The sequence below is a fragment of the Maniola hyperantus genome, chromosome 17 (assembly GCF_902806685.2).
Source record: "Maniola hyperantus chromosome 17, iAphHyp1.2, whole genome shotgun sequence".
Lineage (NCBI taxonomy): Eukaryota > Metazoa > Arthropoda > Insecta > Lepidoptera > Nymphalidae > Maniola > Maniola hyperantus.
In genome coordinates, this window is record NC_048552.1 from 6,240,020 (window position 1) to 6,264,668 (window position 24,649).

At 36.3% G+C, this 24,649-nt stretch overlaps 2 protein-coding genes across 2 annotated transcripts in view; one reads left to right on the forward strand and one right to left on the reverse strand.

Annotated features, from left to right (window-relative positions):
• Positions 1–5,781, reverse strand: part of dsx-c73A (doublesex cognate 73A) — a 73,295-nt gene extending 67,514 nt beyond the window's left edge. Inside the window, exon 1 of the mRNA XM_034977343.2 lies at positions 4,947–5,781. Coding sequence (XP_034833234.1) covers positions 4,947–5,753 — 807 coding nt within the window. The 5' untranslated portion in view covers positions 5,754–5,781. The remainder of the gene's footprint in view (positions 1–4,946) is intronic.
• The window catches only part of LOC117989940 (elongation factor-like GTPase 1), a 149,973-nt gene that overhangs the window by 77,481 nt on the left and 47,843 nt on the right, over positions 1–24,649 (forward strand). The window lies entirely within an intron of this gene.

A 24,649-nucleotide genomic window follows, 5' to 3' on the forward strand; every position in this document is an offset into this window, starting at 1 on the left:
TAGAATAGACCCAATACTCAATCGTACTGATAAAGAAAAAGTGTATCAGCCAAATAAAAGCGATTTGTTGGGTATGAGAACCAAATTAAATAGTAAATTGATAAGTTATATAATCTGAGTACAATAATAGCATTACAGTTCTACTTGTACTTATTAACATTCTTTGGTATTTTTGTTTATTTGATTAAGCACTCTGGACCTATTGCTGTGCTTTAAAGTTGGTCAAGCGGAAGTCAAGATTTTGATTGTTCATGAGGTTCACAATATACCCAATATTCATTTGTTTATTCAATTGTTCCATAAGAATAAATCTTCTCTTGTGACTTTATCACAGAGGCACATATGATACACATAAAAATACGAACTCTTCAAAAGCCGGCAACTTTTCTGTGGTTCCTGTGGTGATACGGATGTTCATGACACATGATAGGCTTGTTGAATTGCTCGTTATTTGTAATAAAATGTATGAATAGTTGAATTTATTTTTAACTGAACTTTGGCAAACGACATAATACAACTCTTAGCCATTACATCCTGATAAACTAGCTCCACAATATGCTTTGTCAAGCACATTCTTGTCGTTGGAAGCAACGCTGTATGAACTCGCATCTAACAATAGTGGTATTATTTTACTTGAATACTTTCCACTATAGTTTCTGTTTACGACTATTCTAACCTAGTTCTCGGATTGTACCTAAGGTAGGTACTATACCCCTTTCTCTTCCAATCGTTAGATAGATACGGCTATCTACTTTCTACCTATAATGCCTACTGATTAATTAGACACGATTAGTATTAGATTCGGCTTCAGCGAATCGTACGATTATATTGTTACTACTTGCAGGATGACTTTTGTATCATCAAAAACAATAGGGTAGATTTATCGATGTAACCGAATTACACAACATGCTTTTTATCTTATTAAAAATGATTCATATATATAAAAAAGGAAAAGCTGACTGACTGACTGACTTATCTATCAACGCACAGCAACTGCCTAAGCTTGGCGATCGGGGGTGTCCAGCTATTAGGCATCTATAGGTGGTGGTCTGTGATGGTAGCTTACGCACTAGCTCAGACTTCCGTCATCCGAGCTCTCTCCGACATCCGTGAAAATATCTCGGATGTGCCTCGGATTCAAATCGGACATATAACGTAGATATGTGAAAGATATCCACTGAATACCTAGGTTTTCAATCAGAGATCGGCTTAATGTGTAAGCAATATCCGAGTTCGGTCCGAGCTTTTTATATCTGTACTAGCTTCTGTCCGCGGCTTCGCCCGCGTAGCCTATAGAAAACAAATGCCATTTTTTTTTCAGAAACAAACATTATAACATCAGGACGCGCACCCTGAACAGTACTGAATATAAGAATAACACATATAACCTTCCAACCCCCATTTCATCCCTTTAGGGGAGGGGGGATTTTCTCATAGTCGTTTCTAAGCTGCACCTAACCTCAAGAAAAAACCTACTTTCCAATAATATCAATAATTAAAACTTTCCCTTACAAACTTTCATCCCCTATTTTACCACCCTTATGGGCGAATTTTCCAAAAATCCTGAAATACGTATTTCTTAATTTGTGACCGAAAACCCAATTATCAATTTTCATGCAAATATCTTGAAAAATGACGGACTTTCATACAAACTTCCATCCCCCATTTAACCCACATAGGGGTGGAATTTCGAAAAATCCTTTCTTAGTGGATATCTACTCTTTACAACGAATATACCCTCCAAATTTCATGTCTTTAGGGCCAGTGGTTTAGACTGTGCGTTGATATATATGTCAGGTAGTCAGTCAGTCAGGACTTTGAATTTTATATATAGATTTTCACGGACTCGGATCGGATGAGAACCGCTCCAAGGGGGTAAAATAGGGGTTTGAAATTTGTCTAGAACACGCGGATGAAGTCGCGGGATTAAGCTAGTTAAAGAAGTAAAACTAACGCTGTAGGCAAAAGCATGGTTTAAAAATTGATCAGTAATTACCTACCTCGTTAACAATCTGACAACAAGCACCTGCGAAGTTTATAACATCTACAAAATACAATACCTCTTTGAGTTAAATATTATGCAAATCTATTTTCGTCGTAGTGCTTAGAGTCTATTACTTATTTAAAGAAATTGTGTGTCTCTAAACTATTCGTAATTTACTATTCTACTATTCGTAATTAACTATTAGTGGTACAGAATAATAATTGAATTTAATGGAAATATATGCTACGAAAAAATGTTGCAAAAATGGATTTGCTTGTTACCGTTGAGCTTTTTTTTTTATTTATTGTAAAGTCTTTTAAGTTTTATCTGAAGTTCAATACTTCAGATAAAACTTAAAAGACTTTACAATAAAAAAATATTTGGTATATATATTTTATTGCATGTTTAATGTGGAAGTTGTAGACATTTGCTAAATTGCCATAGAATAGAAAGTGTTAATGTAGTTCTTATACCTAAAATAACGATTTTTTCTGTCTAAGTTTCGCGGGCACCACATTTGTGACCGCAAGTTACTAATGAGAAGAAAGTAACGCCTTCTACGTGATTAGACTCTTTTTGCATAATTTCCATCGGCTTAATTTCATCATCATCATCATGATCAACTCATCGCCGGCACACTACAGTGCACGGGTATCCTCTCAAAGTGCGAAGGGTTTTGACCGTAGTCTACCACGCTACTGGCCAAGTGCAGTTTGGCAGACTTCACACACCTTTGAAAACATTATGGGGAACTCTCAGACATGCAGGTTTCCTCTCGATGTTTTTCTACACCGTTAAAGCAAGTGACATTTAATTATTTAAAACTTAAGGGTTAATCTAAACTTTCCAAATTGAGAAAAGTCATTCAAGTCAAGCAGGTCATTTCTAATTGTAATTAACACGCATTCAGAAAATGATAAATTAGAATAATCGATCGGACACGATTTCATTCACTTTAATCTTCAGTCATGCTAAGTATTAAGTCTTAGATTAAAATAAATGAGAAAACTGGTCTTTAGGGTTCTGTACGGGACGGGACCCTGTTACTAAGCCTCTGCTGTCCATCCGTCCGTCCATCCGTGCGTCAGCGGGCTGTATCTCGTGAACCGTGATAGGTAGAGAATTTAAATTTTAACAGAATGTATATTTCGTTGCCGCCATAACAACAAATAATAAAAATTTCAAAATAGCCACCATGAAAATTAAAAAAATTAATAAGTGTTACTTCTTGTACGATGATACAAATTTTAGTGACGTCAGTACTAGACTGAAGTTTCGAGCTGATGCTATATTTTTATTTCAGCTGACGTCAAAATGACGTCATTTCGATGACTTTTTTAAATATTTTTCACTAGCTGATGCCCGCGACTTCGTACGCGTCGATTTAGGTTTTTAAAAATCCTGTGGGAACTCTTAAATTTTCCGGGATAAAAAGTAGCATTTTTCCTTCCCCGGGTTGCAAGCTATCTCTGTACCAAATTTCGTCCAAATCGGTTGAACGGTTCAGCCGTGAAAAGCTAACAGACAGACAGACACTTTCGCATTTATAATATTAGTATGGATGTCTACTACGATTATGTAAGATAAATAAATAATTATTGCCTATCACTGGACTTCTTACACTACTTGTTAGTTCATGGTTTGTAATACACCATCATTATTTCAGCCTGCGGACGTCCACTGCCAAACACAGGCATTTCCCAGCTTCTTAATCCAGCTACTTCTTGCCACCCTCATCATATCGTCAATCCATCTTACTGGAGGGCGCCCCACAGTACCTAAGCTTATTTGTTCACAGCTCACTGAGCGACTTTAAAATTAAGTGTCCCTTTGTCAGTGTCCACGTTTCAGCACCATAAGTGAAGACGGAAAGGACAGTTCGTCTTCAGGCATTGTGGCGTTGACAATGAGAATACCTGACTTAATTTTGCAAACGCTGTCCGACCCAGGCATCGAAATAATTTCTACCTATTTATGTATATGGTCTAGTCATTGTAGTTGTACTGTGAAAAAATTACGATTCCAACACTTTCGACACTCATCGGGATAACGCGCTAATTGAACATAATCTTGGTTATAGTATAATACATGTGACTATTGAAGTTTTGCGCTAGCAACTTTACCATCTCTTGTACATTAAAAATGACCATACAGACAAAAAGATCAAATGAATACAATTCCCTTCCCTGGTCCCTTCAAGCTGTGAAATTAATTTTTCTTATAGCACTGCATGGTATTTGCTTTGCTGCATGAAATGAAGTATGTTTTACTCTGCCCTTGCTTCCTTTTTTCATACTATATAATGGATTCTATTGAAGTTTTTGTATTGTTTAGTAATAATGAACTATGAATGATAGATTGTATTCGACACTTCTTCAGTTTTTATTCATTTTAGAGATGGTGACTTGTAAGTGATTTTTTTCTATAAAGTAAAAAGAAATGAGTAATTGCTCATCGACTTCTTCAAGTCATTATCTATAATAATACATTTTTCATATAAGTACTGAAGTAGGAATCTGCGATTATAGAACTCAAAAAAGGTAAAAAAATATTCAACTGACTTTTGATCATGAATAATAATTAATTAAAAATTAATCGTTTAGCTAATATCAAATTGCAATTATTTCCACTTCATTGGTCAGAACTAACACGTTTTAACATTTAATAAATATGCACATCAACAATTTGCAATGTAAATGTGGGAATCCGGATCGATTAATGCAATCTTCGCAACCTTTCTCTACGAGCACAATGGATGAACTCTATTCACGCACTGTTACACTTACGCATATGCTTAAAAAAGCAATTTGTTCATGCCAAGTGCTTGCTTAAATTACTTTTCAAAATCGACAGATTTTAGGAACAGTTAAACTGCATCTGCCGGTGAAAACGGAAATAATATAATGCCTATTAGACTGTAACGGAGTTAAAGTAATGCTCGATGATCTACCAAATTACTGACCTCTTTGTTCGTCTGCTCGTTGATCTTGACGTGATTTTCCTGTGGTTTGTCTCGCAATGGTAGGTATCCCTCGCGGCTGTCCGCCGGCTCGGTCACGGTGCTATCTGTCAGCGTCGTAGACTCTTCTCCCGTACTAGCTGTTCCATCGGTAGGCCGCGTCTCAACAACAGTGGTCAAAGTTTGAGCAGTATCCTTCGTAACATCAGCTGTCGTACCTGCGGTATCGATTCCCGCAACAGTCTCGGTACTGTCGCTATTAGTATTGATTGTAGATTCTGTATCCTGTACGGTCGGAGTCTCCGTAGTCCGCACTGGCCTTATAGTGTAGCGTTTCGGTGGTTTAGCAGTAGTAACGATATTCGTAGTCGGCGGCAATGATTCTGTTTTTGATGTTTGTGTGGATTTGGCTTCAATGGTCGTGTCGGTAGCGACAATTTTGTGGGTTGATTTTCTCGTTTTAGGGGGTGTAGACGCGGACGGTCGGACTGCTGGGGTGGTTTTAATTTTGTTATGGGATTTTCGGGCTAATGTGGTGGGACGCTCGCGTTCTTGGAGGGTTGTCAACGTCGGGTTGTCGTCTAATGTCGTTTGTAGGGTGGGGGGTTGTCGGTCGGAGGGTGGGTCTAGGTTGGACTGTTTAGGGGTTCTGGATGGGGGGAAAAAGTAGTCCATGATAGACGGGGATTTATTGCGGTTGTTGGGTAGCCAGGACCAGGGGTTGAAGTCGATGAGACGGGGTCGCGGCGATTCGGCGGAGGCTAGTGCGAGGGCGGCGAGCGCTAAAAGAGCGAACAGTGTGCGAGTCATGGCGCGGCGTGCGCGTGCGGCCGCTGTGACGATCGGAGCGGGACTGCGCACGCGATCACAAGCCCACCACCGTTCATCCACTCGAAGCCGTAGGGTCGAGATGCAGATGCAGCCTGCAGGGATATAATGTGCGCGAGGAAAGTTGTAGCTATGCGGCCGTATACATATGAAAAGCCTTTAGGTTCGCTAGAACGTGATTTTAACTGCATATTATGGCTACTAATGTATGCATCATAGTATCCAATGTGTATAATATTATGCATTTCTAGTGAACTTTCATTTATGAATATAATTTATCCATACTGATCCATACTTCCATACTATCCATACTAATATTATAAATGCGAAAGTGTGTCTGCTAGCTTTTTACGGCCCATCCGTTCAACCGATTTTAACGAAATTTGGTACAGAGATAGCTTGCATCCCGGTGAAGGGCATAGGCTAGGCTTTTTATCCCGGAAAATAAAAGAGTTATCGTGGGATTTTTAAAAACCTAAATCCACACGGACGAAGTCGCGGGCATCATCTAGTTGTTAATAAGCGATAATTAGCCAATCGTTCGTGATTGAAACACCTATAAAAGTTAAGTATACCAAGACGCGAGCGTAATAATCTAAGTTTGTAACACCCAATGATACTTCTCTGCAGCCGAATCATTATTATTTACAAGGGCTGTTGATCAAACATACCTATTTGTAATACGGTCAATTCATCACCACCCTCTACAACATTTTACATTTTACCGCTATTCAAATATAGGCGTAAATAAATTGCTTACGATGAGTCCAAAACACGTCTGAAGCTTAAAATTGAGAGAAAATTAAACAGCACCGCAAGCCGTGGTGATTACTTTTGCACGCTCTATTTCTTATAACCTTTATCTAAATATATAAAAGGATAAGGTGACTGACTGACTGACTGATCTATGAACATACAGCTCAAACTACTGGACGGATCGGGCTGAAATTTGGCATGCAGATAGCTATTATGACGTAGGCATCAGCTAAGAAAGAATTTTTGAAAATTCAACCCGGTATATTCCCGCTGATCTTAAATGACCGTAACCTTGGTAGGTACTATTTCTTAGGTGGGTGGTGATCTGACATGATCTCATTTCTGTTTTCTTTTTGGTGAAATTTATAGTATGCCCAAAATTGTATCAAACAAGACTGTAAGATTTCATTGTGATAGCTTTCGTTTTCTCTCCTTAAAGATTTTTCACCGTCTCTACATTTCTTGTCCATACTAATATTATAAATGCGAAAGTGTGTCTGTCTGGCTGTCTGTCTGCTAGCTTTTCACGGCTCAACCGTTCAACCGATTTTGACGGAATTTGGTACAGAGGTAGCTTGCAACCCGGGAAAGGACATAGGCTACTTTTTATCCCGGAAAATTTAGCAGTTCCCACAGGATTTTTAAAAACCTAAATCCACGCGTACGAAGTTGCGGGCATCAGCTAGTTAATTTATATTCTAAACATTAAAGAAAAGAAGCAGTGTTACATCATATATATATGGATAAATATCGCCCCAAAAGCACTAATATTATTAATATTTCAAAAAATAAGTGAATTTTAAAGAAATAATACGTAAAAAGTTACTTTTATCAATTTCATAACATATTTTTAAAAGTGCAGACTATGTAGGTACCCTGAATTGTTATAAAAGTTTAATGAAATTAAAATATTGGATGCTAAGTAACAAAACGTTGTTGTCGATCGATATAAAAATCGCGTAAACCCTCCACTCAAACCTCTTCACTCAATTTCCTTAGGCAACCATTACTTATCTTGTTCCATATGCTTCTTGCTCTTAATTATTATCGAATTCGTTCATTTAGATATCAGATAGGTAAGTGTAAAAATTGGCTGAATTTTGAAATTTGAAAGCTCCCTTAAGAACTTTATTTTATTAGGAACCCTTATAGGATCACTTTGTTGTCTGTCTGTCTGTCTGTCTGTCTGTCGGTCTGTCAAGAAACCTACAGGGTACTTCCCGTTAACCTAGAATCATGAAATTTGGCAGGTAGGTAGCAGACATTAGGGGAAAAATCTGAAAACCGTGAATTTAGGGTTAGATCACACAAAAAAAATTAAATTGTGGTCATGAACTAATAATTAGTATTTTCAATGTTCGAAGTAAGATAACTATATCAAGTGGGGTATCATATGAAAGGGCTTCACCTGTGCATTGTAAAACAGATTTTATTAATTTTTATTCATCATAGTTTTTGAATTATCGTGCAAAATGTCGAAGAAATACTACTGTAGTAGGTACGGAGCCCTCGTTGCGCCTGACTCGCACTTGGCCGGTTTTTTTAGGCAACCCTACTTCCTTGTTGTTTAAGTTTCCTGCTCTCGATTCTGCTAGTTATCACATGCGTGAAGAAATCGAAAACACAAACGACGAAACGAACGAAGAAATAGTCAGCCTATACCCGTGTTCGATTACCGATTCGGTCAATGCAGGTTATTTTTAAATTGGTCAGTTAACGATTTCCCTGGCAAAAGATTTGGTCGTGGTTAATTATCGCTCCAGGGCATCGTAGCTCTAAATGTATGCTATTATTTACTTAGTTATTAACGAAAATTGAATCCGCGACCCGAGCATTCTAACGGGCTGTCAATAATAAAGTCATAATGAAGCAAACCGTAAGTGTACTCAAATGCGTAATGGCCAATTTTTAACCGACTTCAAAAAAAGGAGGAGGTTCTCAATTCGTCGGAATCTTTTTTTTTGTAAAAACTTTATACCCGTACGTTGTATCTCGTGAATTCCCGTGGCTGTTACAGTGTGTAACATCTTGGTAATGATTGAGTTGGTTAATAAGCGAATAATTCGAGTGATTTCACGGTTACAAATTATAATGCATAAGTAGATATTCAGAAAAAATTTTAATGCACTCTAGTTCTACGTAAGAAATGATGTCCATTCAGTGTTCAAAATTGATTGCATCTAGCAGTGGTTGAATCTATCCTATAGAATATGATAAATAATAATCAGTAAGTAAACTAGAAATCGGAATAAGCAAGAAAATTGAAAGAAGTCTCCATGATGCAAGCTAACTCTGTACCAATTAGATGAAGTCCGCCAAGTGGCGGTATTAGGTTTTATAAAAATCCCGTGGCAACTCTTTGGTTTCCCCCAGAATGCCATTTCTGTACTTATCAAAATTCGTAGAAAATTGGATGGGCCACTAAACGGATAGGTCGTTCAAATTTAGCAGACAGACATACCTACACACTTTCCTACTGAGATAGTACATTTGTAGATAATAATGATCTTATAACGTAAGGTAGCAAAAAACAAACAATACTTAGCGGGTGATTTGAGTTAATTAAAGAAGTGACGAAAATTTATAATTGGTAGATACATTCGTGAATTCAATTATTAACAATGCAGTGTACCTAAGGGAAAAACAATCGAATTAAAGTGTGGGAAATGACTTCGAGAAAATTACAAAGCCTTGTCAATTATTACAATTTTTGAAAGCTAAATAGGTATAGTCCGCGACAGGTCGAGATGGCATTCGGGGAGGGAACGCCCCGCACACCCGCACAGCGTCTGCGCGAACCCCGAAGCGGGCGAGAGCGGGTGACGTGCGGGTGTGCGGGACGTCCCCCGATCTCATATTCCGATTGCCATCTTAACCAGTCGCGTAATATAGATAGGTAGACTTTTTTGCTAGTCGGTAAAGCTTTAATTACTTGTATTTCGTACTTTTTCTTCTATTAAGTAGATCCGATTGAAACTTATTGTAAAGCACAAAAATCCATTAGGTAACGTTTTAGTTAGTAGATTGTGTATAATCTGTTACATGCCGTTACTTGTTAATTGAAGGTTAACCATCACCATCAGTTTATTTTTGTAAATTATTATTGACATCAAAAATGTTGTAGGTATAGAAATTTAAAAACTCGTACCGAATTGAGGTCCTCTTCCTTTTTTCAAAATCGTTAAGTGACGTAAGTGTCCCGAAAAGGACGTAAATGTACCGGCGCTACCAAATCGACAGAATGAATAGTGGATACTGTCACGAAATGCGTAGGTACTAATTCATATATTCCTAACATCCCAATTAGTGGAAACCATCTGACAATAGATTTAAATTTATTGACTATCAACTGCAGTAACATCTTTCGCATAACTTGATATAGGGCCGATTGTATACCTATTCTAAGGATTTATATCTAACTCGATACTGATTTGCATGAGAAACCAATCGCGACCTTTCGATTGAATCATATTTTCTTCTATCTGTGGCTGATTTATAGCATCAGTTTTGAATGACGCTGTATTGCTAATTTCATCTTCTTCGCAACCGGATTGGGTTCCGTACTAAGTGGGTTACATCTGTCGTGCGTCAAGTAACCCTTCGTATTCATTACTACAAACCTTCAAACTCACCAGTGGCGGATCTGCTTCGGGCGACGTCCGCTGGCGGAGTAACGAGGAGTTGCCGGTTCCTTGTGCTCCGTCATCAGCAGTAGGATGAAACTTCGTAAGGTTTTTAATCGGAGTCTGACATAACCACTGTTCTCTCCCGTGGCCGGTGGTATGCATGATGGCTTTTCCTCGCGAAAAAAAGAGCCTAGCAAGACGGCCATATTGCTGAAAATTTCCTAAAGTACTTAAGGCTGAAAACCCCAGAAAAGTTTTGTATTGATCTGCTACGCCCGTGCACTCCAGTAGCGTGTGCGTTGATATTTCGTCTGCCCAGAAGATGCATGCTCTGCACAGAAGACTTAGAAGAAAATGTCTATAAAGTGTGCAGGTGTGCCCATTTTAGTCCCATCATCTTCCAGAGTCTATACTTCTCAAGGCAGAGATTGCAAACTTATTTACCTCGTAAAACGTACGTAGAATCAGTCTGCACTCTGAAAGGTGTATATTATTATATGTACTGTGTTCTCTGTGTACAGTGTAGTGTATGTCATTTCAATCTTCGGCATTATGCCGCGATGCATTTCTGTAGTGTATACTATTAATCAGTAGAATGATAAACTTATGCAGCGCACAGTTTTTACCAATTTTCTTAGTGGGGAGAAGCTTAAGATTTCAGATAATGGACTTGGAACCATAATACGATAGCGTCTCTTGTTTATTCAAAGAAATATTATGTTGTTTACTTTATCTTTCGCATTTAGTAAAGGCTAGATTGTCTATCTGTAATAATCACAGTTCACACTACCGTATGACCTAAAAAAAGACCGCAGTTAACTTTACCTTAGATATTAAGTACTATGTGTCAAGAACCTACGAGTATAATACATTCTTAGTACGCAACGACATTTGCGTATTTAAAAGCATAACTTTTGCATATGATTTCTTGGATTCAGTGGATATAAAATATAACACCTATATCTCTTGCGTTACGTTTAATGACTTAGCTGATTATATGTCCATTAGGCCCGTATCCAGTTTCGCATGTGATACTCCAGGTAACACGGTTCAGAAGTAACAGGACTTAATAATGGCGGTGGGATAATGGTGCGAACATACGGCAACACTTTTACTCCTCATCTTCGTGTTTCTTTTACTCACAAACGAAGATATTACGTAATTATCACTCAATAGCGTAATGATAAGTTCCGTCGGTTACGCGTGTGATCCAGGAAAAACTTCTACCGAGGCAAATCGACCGGGAAATCTTCAACTTTCTATTAAAAGGATTTATTTATTCTTAATGCAGTAAAGAGATTTTAATGAAAGAACTTCACAGATTACAATATCGGATTTTCCCACTGACTTTTCATCTTTTTTACATTGCATTTATTTAGATTTTTGGCTTCTTTTAAGATCAACAAGTGCAAAACATTAAAAAATACTAGTATTAATACAAGAATAGAAAAAGGTGTATTATGGTTTCTATTCAATCACAGCTAGTTATCCCACGTACCTTTACAATTTACAAAAGTTTCGCGAACTCTCGAATCATAAAAAATACAAAAAGGAACCTTCTAGTGCTAAAAGCCCTATAAAGTATTCAAGATTAAAATAGGATCAGATGAAAATTGATTGTGCTCCTCGTAAACGACTTGAAGCGATCGTGGGCGTTGAAGGGCCTACTCGTAGAATGTAACGGCAATTTCTAACAGTCAGTTTATTCTCGTATTTATTCATGGAGAAAAGAGTAATTGAAGTGTGTAGATAATTAAATGAAGTTTATTTTTAATCTTAATAATTTTTTCTTAGCTCTTGTAGTTGTTGCCGAAATCGCAAGAAACTAAGACAGTTTTTTCAAATAATAAAAAATTCATGCAAAGTAGGTAAGCATATTTCCGAAACTATAAATCTTGTCACAATATTTTTTTTATAAAGAATATTAGCTTTGTTCATTATGACTTATATTCCCCTTTTCCCCGCCAAATAAGCGAAAAGCTTGTGCTAGTAGTGAGTACGACAATAGTGCAACGGGTGGGGTTTGAACCGGCGACCTTTCGGAATTCAGTCCGCTCCTTAACCGTTGGGCTATTGAGGTTCTATTAATTTAATAACCATTTTGTACATAATTTTTAGTTTATCTTTATCAGTTTTTGTGAAAATCACGCAAAACCACGGTGAGACATTTGAGGGGCAAAGGGGGGAAGCCGAAGTCGTAGGGGTGTGGACTTTTGAGGAGAAATGTCTAAGGGAACACATGTGCCAAAAATCATAACTACGTTATTTACTTCGAGGTTTCATTCAAATATTGCTTAAATCACCCTGGGCTAATACCCTCTGGGAGGGGATAGGACCCCTAAATTTTGGTAGCACTCGGCAGATCCTCATTTCTAGTGCCAAGATAAAGTTCTAAACAAAGTTTCATTGATGTACATATTTTGCCTCCAAGATATGCTATTTTACCTATAGGTACTAAAAAGTCGCTGCGTAAACTCGCATACTGTTTGGCGCGTTTTTTTTTCAAAAAGTGTGTAAGGTCAACCGAAAATTTCGGCGACGTCATTAACGCAGGTGTGTCGTGACACTTATAGATGCAAAACCTAAAAATATACTTCTCGCACTTCTTGTAGCTGTAGACTGTGGTAGGTGCAACTGCGCTTCAATAAAACTGAACTCGAAAAAGAACTTGCTTACTTTAATTTGAATATTATCTTAAAGGTTTTTTATTGATACCAGGTTTTCTCTTGATATTGATGAAGCTAATGTGGTGCTGTGTAACATATTACGCGATAGATTGAAAGAAATGCCTAATCAATAATGTAATTAGTTGTAGAAAGCAGAGGCATTGAAGAGTCTGAACGTAGTACCTACTTGATTTAGCAAATATAAAAAAGGTGGATTGAACTATATAGTCTACCTACTTCCCTTTTCTTCAAATAATTAATCACTACCGTTATTATAATGCGAAAGTGTGTTTGTTTGTTGGTTTGTACTTTAATCATGCCGCAACGGAGCAACGGTACGGCATGTTTTTTTGGCATGGATAGAGTGGCATAGACTACTTTTTAATCCGGAAATCAAAGAGTCTCCACGGGATTTTAAAAGCTTAAATCCACGCAAAGTCGCTTGCATCAGCTAGTATTTTCTAAACTTTCTTCATTATATCACTTTTATATCGTAAGCGAATTTCCAAAGCGATACATTTTCCGCTACAAAGTTTGAAAGTGATCTATATAATAATGAAAGTTATAGCCTTTTGCATTATAAAAGCAGAACGGCTAAAAGGATCTCGATACGCTATTCATCGTATAAGACCACTTTCAAGGTCGATTATGTCGGCCAAATGCAAGTGAGAGCAGGAAAGAGTTGTTACCGAGTGCATACAAAACAGAATACGTGAAACGTTTACTAAAATGCTTGCCACTTACGTATTTGTGCTAATATCACTGCATTCATGAACGTGTTTATGTTATACTCTATACTCAATGCCCGAAGCTCTGTCGCTCCTAGGTTTGTCTAATCAATACTTGGATCAATACTACCTAGGTATAGGTATTATTGACAGGCCACATGTCAAAAATAACAGTTACAGTTCGACAAGGCTATTTCGGCGCGTGGCGAAAATCGGAACTAACGTAACCGTCAAGTGTCCCCTTTGTTCTTGTTTGAAAATTCTAAGCCTTTGTTATGCTTTGTTCTAAATAAAAAATAAAATAAAATCTCCCATTCATCCATTCATCCATCTTTTTCAACCATTTTCATGGACTTCGGGTCCATTTGATATGGATTGACATCTCCATAATAATTTGGCAAAATAATGGGGCGGACCATTGGAGACATGTTCGTTAACTTCAAAACTTACGCTAGGCGGATACAGCATAGCTAGTAGCTACATAGGCTCTAGTGTCAGTCACTTAGTATGGATACTGTAACATTCGGGAAAACATCATTATTTGACATATTTTTACTAGTTTTACGGACACTGTTAACGTTAAGTTGAAAAATAGCATCAGAGCCGATGAGCTCAGAGTTTATAATATACAATTGCCAATATTACGATTTTAATGTCATCCATACTGATATTATAAATGTAAAAGTGTGTCTGTCTGTCTGCTAGCTTTTTGCGGTCCATCCGCTTAAACGATTTTGACAAAATTTGGTACAGAGATAGCTTGCACCTCGGGGAAGGACATATGCTACTTTTTAACCGACTTCAAAAAAAGCCTCCTCCTTTTTTTTCAATTCGTCGGAATCTTTTTTTTTTTTATGTATGTTCCCCGATTACACGAAGACGTCTGGACCGATTTTGAAAATTCTTTTTTTGTTTGAAAGGATATACTTCAAAGTTGGTCCCATTTAAATTTGGTGAAGATCTGATGAACATCTTCGAAGATAGATACTGGAACTCCTCAACGGATAAGAGTAAATTGCTCGCGATCTGTGTAATAGCTTAGTGAACAGTAGATTTTTAACTAGTCATAGCATAATTCCATGGGGCCACTAAAAATTGAGAAATAAAAAAAATTTACAAAAAAAATAAAAACCGACTTCGATACACAAACACTAAAAATTGAAAAATAATTTAATTTATTACCGAATATATTATGTATACAAGAGTTAATATAGTTCCATAATAATATTTTTTGGGGTCGGTGCCAATGAGGTGCCATTGTGGAGTCTCATAAAAATATGAAGTCTAGACGATTCGCGCAGCTAAAGCTAATTGGCACCGGCACCAAAAAGTATTATTATGGAACTATATTAACTCTTGTATACATAATATATTCGGTAATAAATTAAATTATTTTTAAATTTTTAGTGTTTGTGTATCGAAGTCGGTTTTTATTTTTTTTGTAAAAAAAATTATCCCGGAAAATCAAAGAGTTCCCACGGGATTTATGAAAACCAAAACTCACGCGGGTGAAGTCGCGGGCATCACCTAGTAGCAAATAAAGATAAAGATAAAACCAGCTAAAGATAAACTTTAGCTGGTTGTTATTCTAAGTTTAGCTGTATATCTCACTTAAACTTAAACAATATTTTTTTATGTTGTCTCTTCACAATCGTGCATTGCTAGAACGTAAAGATAAATGTAATAAGTACCTATGTATCTAAAAAAGGAATCCAATTTATGTGTACCTTAGGTAACTTGTAATAACTAAATGGATCCTTGGGTGGTCGCTCCATCAGTGTTTCATTAATTACCTACTTTGTAAAAACCACAATCTCATCGTGCGCTGAAAGATAGGCAACTTTGTAGTATGATTTTGCGACTTTCACGTTTTTTGCGAAGTATTAATTATTATGATGTAAGACTCAACCCTAGTTAGACTTTTATAGTTTTAAATGGATACTAAGTTTACTAACATATTTTGCAGGCGAAATTGTGCGCTAGACTTCAAGTTTTTAATACTATATTATGTACCTACTCTTATGGTCCCTTGCATCTCAAGCTATTTTGGGTTGCACAAGTCAGTAAGTATTCTTACCTCCATCATTAGAGACAATTATTGATAAAAAGTTAAATAATCTCGACTTAGCAGTTTAGCCCGGACAAAAAGCCAAATAAACAAATAGACAGACAATGGTGCTAATTCTGTTGTACTCTAACCTAAACCTAAACTAAATTTTAGATTCTTTAATTTTAGGATTTCTATTTCTAAACTGCATTCGCTTTTTTGCTTCAACTAAATTTAAACATCCTAAATGGCCGTCTAAAATAACGTTTGAATTGAATAGTAAGTGTTGCTATTTAAGATAACAAGAACTGCACTAAATTTGTGTTTGATTTTCCCCTTTAATCTTAAAACTATTTTTTGCGAAAAATATCGAACGATGTTACTTGAAATACAAAAATAATAACTTTACTTGATTTATTTAGGTCGAATCACAATAAAAGTGTCGAAAATTGAAGTTTTGTTCATTTTATCGTGTGAAGTAGGCTTAAGTGTTTGATCAAAAGTGCTAGAACCCAGAGCCGTAAAACCAGTTAAAAAAACAGATCTATTATTTTTGTTGCAAATATAATTTCTAACCTAATTTCTTTATGTTTTGTGGTTAAAGAATCTTAGTTTTTGTTACAAAACTTTGTGAAAATAGTGGTTATGTGCATAAAATAGATAAAAAAAAAGAATTTTGCTTGAAATCTTACCTACCTACCTTACCTTGAAATCACCGAGGTACCTAATTGTCAAACTCTTGCTAGGAAATCAATGCAAACAGATGAAAAGCAATCATCCTAAATAACTGACTGCCACAGAGTACATTGAATATACAGGTAAAGGAATATACAGCGAGGAAGTTCTGAAACTGGGCGGTATACTTACAAATCTGGCGTGCAAGGACGTGGAACGAGGTATCCATGAATTCTGCTATGAATTCAACAAACTAAGGCGGTAATGTGATTTAAGGCATGAAAGTACCTACAAGATCAAGATTGAATGTATATACCTACGTGTATAATAATAATAATAACAGGTAACAGCTGGTATCATCATAATGATCAACTCATTGCCAGCTCATCTCTCAAAATGTAGTTTGGCCATAGTCCACCACTCTGTCCAAGTGCAGATTGACAGACTTCACACACCTTTGAGAACACTATGGAGAACTCTCAGGCATGTAGGTTTCCTCACAATGTTTTCCTTCACGGTTAAAGAAAGTGATACTTAATTGCTTATTAAACAGCTAGTACATATTATAATATAGCAAAAAATGGAAGTGTAGCATACCTATATAAAAATAATAATTACAGGCAACAGTTAGTATCATCACACGATCAACTCATTGCCGGCTGACTACTGAGCAGGGGACTCCTCTCAAAACGGGAAGAGTTTGGCCATTGTCCACCACTCTGGCCGAGTGCACATTGACAGATTTCACACACCTTTGAGAACACTATGGAGAACTCTCAGGCATTTAGGTTTCCTCACAATGGTTTGGTTCACCGTTAAAGAAAGTGATGCTTAATTGCATAGTAAACAGCTAGTATGCATAGCAAAAAATTTAAGTGTAGGATACATTAAACCTTTCAACACATCATCATAACAAACTTTCAACGTTGATAATTTTTATTTCAGTCCATTTCATGAAACCAAGTATATGGAGTCTGCGAGTTAAAAAGATGTTCCGTGCCAAAAATGAACAGTTGTTTCCTAAACTTAATTTTTATTTAAATGTTATTGAAATAAATATTAATTATGTACAGTACAGAATGAAACATATGTATATATTTTATTATTTTATTTAATAAAAGTAATTGTTAATTATCTGATTGAAGTTTTCTTGCTTTTGTTAGGAAATTCTTGCCTTCATCATACTGAGCAGCTGTAGTATGACTTAGTTGTACTAGTACTACCTGAAAAATGAAATTTATAATCTATAGGTATAAATAGTTCAAAATTAGTTTTCAGTCCCTATTTATATCAATTTCAATGCAGTCTTCACCATAACAATTATAAAATCATTTTTTGAGGTTTGCATATTCTTTGGCTAAAATCTATAGAGTACTTATACTTTGAATTAGCTCAGACTAGACATAGTTAAAACATAATACTTTAAGCACAGATATGTATAGAGAGCATACTTTGACTTTGCTCTGACGTAAGTTTCAGTTAAAACGAGACAGATTTATGCCAATGATATAACTCTGTCTCTTTTATCAGTATCTTAAGTCTATGCAAAGTCAGAGATCTATAGATTTCAAACTAAATAAAGGTTGAGTCTATAGATTTCTGTATTAATTTGTAGAATTATAGGAATGTGTAGAAAACTTTAGTCCGTTTTCAATAAAATAGATCTAGAAAAGATAAAAGAAATCAAATTATTTTTTGACGTCATTTCTCTTCTAACTATGGGTTCCATACCTCAAAAGGAACCATTATAGGATCACTTTAGGTACTAGAAGTACCCTATATACTTCTTGTGACCTAAAGGCAGGTAGCTAGGTCAGTACATCATCATCATCATCATCATTATCAATCCATCGCCGGGTCACTACTACTGAGCACGGGTCACCTCTCAGAATAAGGTGTTTTGGCCATAATCTACCACACTGACCAAGTGCGGATTGGCAGACTTCACACATTTTTGAGGATGTTATGGAGAAGTCCTAGCTTTTCTCTCTCTCTTCTGTACATATTATGTAAATGTAAAAATATAAACTGACTGACTGACATCAGCATATAAGCTGCTGACTCCTGAGTCTAGTAATTTATTAAGCTGCTGAGTTTAAAAACTTGAGAATTTGCATGTAAGGAACGTTTACTTTAAGTACCTATATAGACCACTACGACATAATTTTCAGATACTTACATAGGTACTTATTCCACCCGAACAAAGCTGGGGCAGGTACAACTCAGGCAGGTCAGCTAGTCCTGAAATGTGATACCCATATGGGTATGGGTATACCTATATAGGTAAACTCAACAAGATCCTATCATGATATGTTTAGGAATTACAAGATGTATCTACTAGGTACTTCTCAACTAAAACTTATCAGATGATTAAAGTGAACCCAGGCTATTATGTCAGTTAGTTGTAGTTATCTATACTGTACTGTAGCTAGTATAAGTACCTACTTATGCATGTAATAGGTAGTATTTCAAGCAGGTATCTACTGAGTTGAAAATAAAGAAGTAACTGGGTACTACTCAAGTACTTAGTTCAATACTAGGGGTATGTAAGTATAAGACATAACTAAATGTAAAATCTGTTAATTTAGCCTATAAATAAACCTTTAGGTGAACTCATTAAGATTTTAGAACTTAAACTTTATTATAAGTACCTACTCTACCACCACACTTATTCTGCTTTATTTTTGATATGTTTAGCAATAAGTAGTAGGTAGTAGGAATTAATCTCATTGATAATGATAACAAGGCATCAAGTTTTACCTTGGCATACCTAATTGGCAAAGATTTATGTTCACACTAATATTTAGGTAGCTACCTATGCAAGTTTTTGTCTCTGGGTATGTTCCTTTATGCATCTAACCTAGTTGGGCACAGAGATTTTTCACAAGGACACATACTAGTGAAGGATATACTTATAGGCTACTTTTATTAGGTAGGTAGGTAAGCTAAGTACCTACAGAAAAGTATCCTAGTCCCACAGTATTTTCGAACAGCTGCCACTTGCTAGTTAAGAAATAAGGAGACTTAAGGATCTTAGGTTTGCCTTGCTGAAGCCGCCAGGATGTCTGTGGAGGTGTCTGATACTCTTAGACAACAAAGTAGATAACCAACCTAATTATTTTTTGCGAATTAACGACGAGCCAGAGAAACCACGTATATTTCCATTTTATAAAGTTTAAATTAAATTAAAATACTTAAAATACACTTTTTTTATCTTAAATATAACAATTCTAAACTCAAATAAAAATATTTCTTTCAAAACACGTCCATTTTGCCATTTAAGCAGACTCTTTAAATTTAGTGGGCACCTCGCGAGGTCCACTCTAATTTTAGAAAATTTTAGGTTGACGTTTCTTAATTTAGGCATTTAGTTCGTGCAACAGAATAACTTTTGCTCTTTAAAATCTAAATTGAATAGTTTAGTGCTGTCAAATTCAATTTTAGGTTAGACCTGTCATTTAAGTGGGTTTTCAGAATAACACACCTTTCTAAGTCTAATATTAGACATTTTAAAATTAGAAAACCGCCTAGAGAATCGGCCCCAATAAGTACCTACAACTTTGAAAAAATTAAAATAGGAATGATTTTAACGATCTAAAATTTAAAAGTACCTAGAAAAGTAAAAGTAGCTCAGTTTCAAGTCCTTATCCTCAAATACCATAGTCGCAAAACGAGGCAAATAATGGTCCCATAGAATTAAAATAAAAGTAAGACACGGCATTTGCTACGAATACGAATAATAGAAGATGAACAAGCAAATTGCAATAGAAATTACATTCACAATCATTTACATTCGATTTACATTGCTAAGTAAAACAGCATTCGATTCGTTTTCAACTTAATAGAAGCATCCATGTATATTGCGATGATTGTAAGACATTTACTTGATCAAATTGTTAGCTGCCACTAACTATACAATGCAAATAAGCTTGATAATGATACTTTCCAAAAGCTTTATTTAATTCCGATAAGTATCAACGTATACCTGCTCTCTCTTATCCAATTATTGGATCATTGCTGCTTCTGCGATGATGGCTGTACATCTTGGCGTCTTTTACAAAAAACCGGCCAAGTGCGACTCAGGCTCGCACACTGAGGGTTCCGTACTACAGTCGTATTTTTTCGACATTTTGCACGATAATTCAAAAACTATGATGCATAAAAATAAAAAAAATCTATTTTAGAATGCACAAGTAAAGCCCTTTCATATGATACCCCACTTCGAATATTGAAAATACTAATCATTAGTTCATGACCACAATTTAATTTTTTTGTGTGATCTAACTTAAAATAAAATAAACTTGGTCCGTTTTCGCACTAGACGTTTTCCGTCGTTGGTATCTTTTCTTGGTCTCCACACCAAGTACTACACTAAGTTTAACTAACAATAACGTGAAGGTATTGAGTTATTAGCCATTGACCATTAAAATAGATAGGCGTAAGCTACAATTTATTACGTAGTGATGTCGGATCTAGATATTAAATTATGTAATACTAGCTGATGCCCGCGACTTTGTCTGCGTGGAACTAGGTTTTTAAAAATCCCGTGGGAACTCTTTGATTTTCCGGGATAAAAATTAGCCTATGTCACTCTCCGGGTCTTTATCTATACCCATGCAAAAAATCACGTCAATCCGTTGCACTATTGCGACGTGATTGAGAGACAAACCAACAAACCAATAAACCAACAAACAAACACACTTTCGCATTTATAATAAGAGTACTGATTTTTAAAGATTTGTTACAAATCTAGAATATTGTGTAGGCATCGAAATTGTTACAAGTAGGTACACTAGGGTACACAGCCACAATGCTCTTTGTACCATCATTTTCCAGTTCCTTACTTTGTTTCTGCGCATTTCTCAAGTTCATAAATAAACGAAGTACTCTATACGTTTGCTCTACGTTTTTGTCGACTTCCTGTGAAACTATTTTCAAATGGACAAAGTTGCAAAATGCTACAATCGCTAATTCAATTCTGAGCATTAATCTATCAATTTTAAGGTTGATTTCCGCTAAGCTGGATGTTTTCATCAAACTGACACGAAAATCACGAATTATTGAAATTATGGTGATGATTACCACTCGAATCCAACAATCGTGGTGTCCTAACGGCACCGCTTGTTACTGACACCCGGGTGGGGTTGAGATTCCTGTGAATCTCAATATATAAAAGGAAAAGGTGACTGACTGACTGATTGACTGATCTATCAACACACAGCGCAAACTACTGGACGGATCGGGCTGAAATTTGGCATGCAGATAGCTATTATGACGTAGGCATCCGCTAAGAAAGAATTTTTGAAAATTCAACCCCTAATGGGGTGAAATAGGGTTGGAAGTTTGTGTAGTCCACGCGGACGAAGTCGCGAGCATAAGCTAGTATAAAACAAACGCCGAGCAAAGTCTGATTGACGACCCGCCTTATTAAAAACATCAACGAGCTTGCGGTCTTTCACTTCAGTAATTAATTAATATTAATTACCTTATACATTTAACGAGAATATGAAATGAAAATTAGAAAACGTAAAGCAAAATATTACATTTCCATCTCTTATTTTCTTCCCTTAATATAAACTAGAACCTAAGTGCAATTTTAACAGGGTCTTCTTGCTATGAAAAAAATAACTCGAAACAAACCTTTATTGCAGTAACAAATTACTTACTTAGCACAATCTTCATCTTCGCCGCACAGAAATATGATTATGTTCTGAAAAGGCATTTTTTCGTGCCCCCATAATAATCATTGTCGCTAGGAATTAACGGGAAGCGCGTAGTTTTTCTGCCATTTGTCACGTTATTTGTGATTCGCCACGGTCAATACCGCGAGAGGCAGGGCCGTGTTAGCACCACGCAATTGATTACGATTATTGTGCATTATAAAGCTTCCCGTTCACGTTGGCCCAACGCGTCTGCCTAGTACCGGCCAACGTGTAAAGGTAGGGGATCCTTGGTGCATATAAATAAACACAATGCATATGCGCTGCCTACGCTAAACGCAGCGTTAGTTTGACGATAAAGAACCTAGCACAATATTATATTTCAATAGTATTCGACTTCTGCGTTTGACGTTACGTATGCGCCGTGTTTATAATTCATTGCACCAAGGAACCCCTATTATAAATGGTGTTGGCAAAATGCGCCAAGATCCTTCAAAGTGTGTATCAAAACTACAGATCGAAACCCACACCAGTTGGCAAAACAACTCTGCATACGCCATGTGTAGGTACGCTAAGCTGTGTATGTGTACTTACTTTGAAATTCGAATGCATTCGTCGAGTAGGTACGTTAGGCTAACGTGTACTAGGCACCTCACACATATACATAGTGCATTTTCTCGACATATTCTGTAATGAAGGCCTAGGTAAAAAAGTTACAAGCCCTTGACAAAAGTTGTTTTAGACTAGAATTTCATAAGGTTAACGAGACTCGATAGGTATTTTCCTACTCAATTTTAAAAGCCTTTACTACAAGTGAGATTCCACTTAAATGATGACGAACACCTAAGGATTCAGAATAGTGCGCTCCTATCGCCATTGTAAAACCTTGGAATACCTAACTTAGATACTCCTATATACAAAAACGTATAGAAAAACGATAAAGATAAAAAATATTAATATTTTAACGTATGAAGCCGATAAAAGAATATAATAATTCAACTATAAATTCTGTACCAATTTTCCATTGGTCTAGTTTCGTATTCTACACTGCAACCTCAAGTCTGTGGTCAGTACGTTACTGTTCGCATTACTTTTCCTATGGGAATGGGATTGCAATACGAGAAGCCTCGTTGTTTATTGCCTCGAACTTCTGCTCTCCGCTTAAGATTTATTCTAACCTTTCCACCCGTGGGAGCTAACCCAGAGCTAACCAAACGGTTCGGGTGATAGGTAATATCAGTTCTCAGTAGGTAGGCGTTGATGCTTGGTGTAACCTACAGCGGCATCAATTTATCTGTTCAGGTGACAGCGTCGCTAGTGGAGCATTTTGTATTGGTGTTTAACAAATTCACCAAGAAAAAATGGAATTAAAATCCTTTCAACATAGCGAAGATTCAATAATATAATCCATACTAATATTATAAATGCGAGAGTGTGTCTATCTGCTTTGATGAAATTTGGTACAGAGTTAGCTTACATCCCGCGGAAGGACATAGGCTACCTACTATTTATTCCGGAATATTAAAGCGGATTTTTAAAAATCTAAATCTACGCGAACGAAGTCGTGGGCATCATCTAGTTAATTATATTGCAATACTAGCTGATGCCCTCGACTTCGTCCGCTTGGATTTTGAAATGGCGGCTGACGCGGCTCTAATTCCAACTTTATCCGTCTGAACAGATATAAGTTCAAATTTTTATTGCACTTATCGATCGAATAAAATTTTTGTAAATTTTTTGGATCAAATTAAGACACTTTTCAAAAAAGTGTTAAATACCCTTGATTGTCGACTGCACTGATTAAGCAGCGTTGACCTAATTTGACAATGGAATGGTTGATCGTTTCTGGTGGTCCGTATATTTTTGCTTTGACTTGACATTTCCTTCATGCGGCAGAGAGCACGTGAATCTAACAGTCTCGGTTATTACTACTAAAACCTGATAATAATAATTATTATTAATATTGCCGCATGACTATTTAACGATTATAATTTCCAATATGTAGTAAAATTTTAGTTATAAACCTGACTACTCGTTAATCCGTAACATCTAGTCTGTCTAATAGGGTCTTGGACTGTAGTAGTAAAATAAAGTGTTTTTTTTGTAAAGCGGTAGTTTATGTGGCTAGCATTCATTATTAAAGCGAATAATAATTTTAAAAAATTTGATTTTTATTTATTTTTAACATGAACGTCACTCTGTACTACGGATTCTATACCCGATGAGGGTAATTTAAAACATGAGCAATTTCCTCAAGACTGTTTATTTTGGAGCACTTCCTGGGACAAAAATATAATTTAGTGACACGCATAACCCCAGTTAGAATAAAAGCATCCACAGTTCAACAGTCGCTACGAAAATCTCGCGAAAAGATTTATTTTACTACACAAGTAAACTTGGTATTTTTTACAATATCTGGTATGGTGCTGTAGACTTGATTCACCTAGGTGATTCAAGTATACTGATTAGTAGATTTGAATACCATTTAGTATTTGAGAATATTTAACTGAGAGTTCTAAAAAAACCAAAAGCCCTGTTTGTACGATTTCCTCATCATTCAGAATATTGATCCATTATAGTTAATTCCATTTTACAGTGCGACAAGGCTCTCTTGGCACTTGAATGACATTGACAGGTTGGCGCTGTTGGAGAACAAAGGCTTAGAATATTTAAACAAGGACAAAGGGGACACTTGACGGCAACGTTAGTTTCTATTTTCG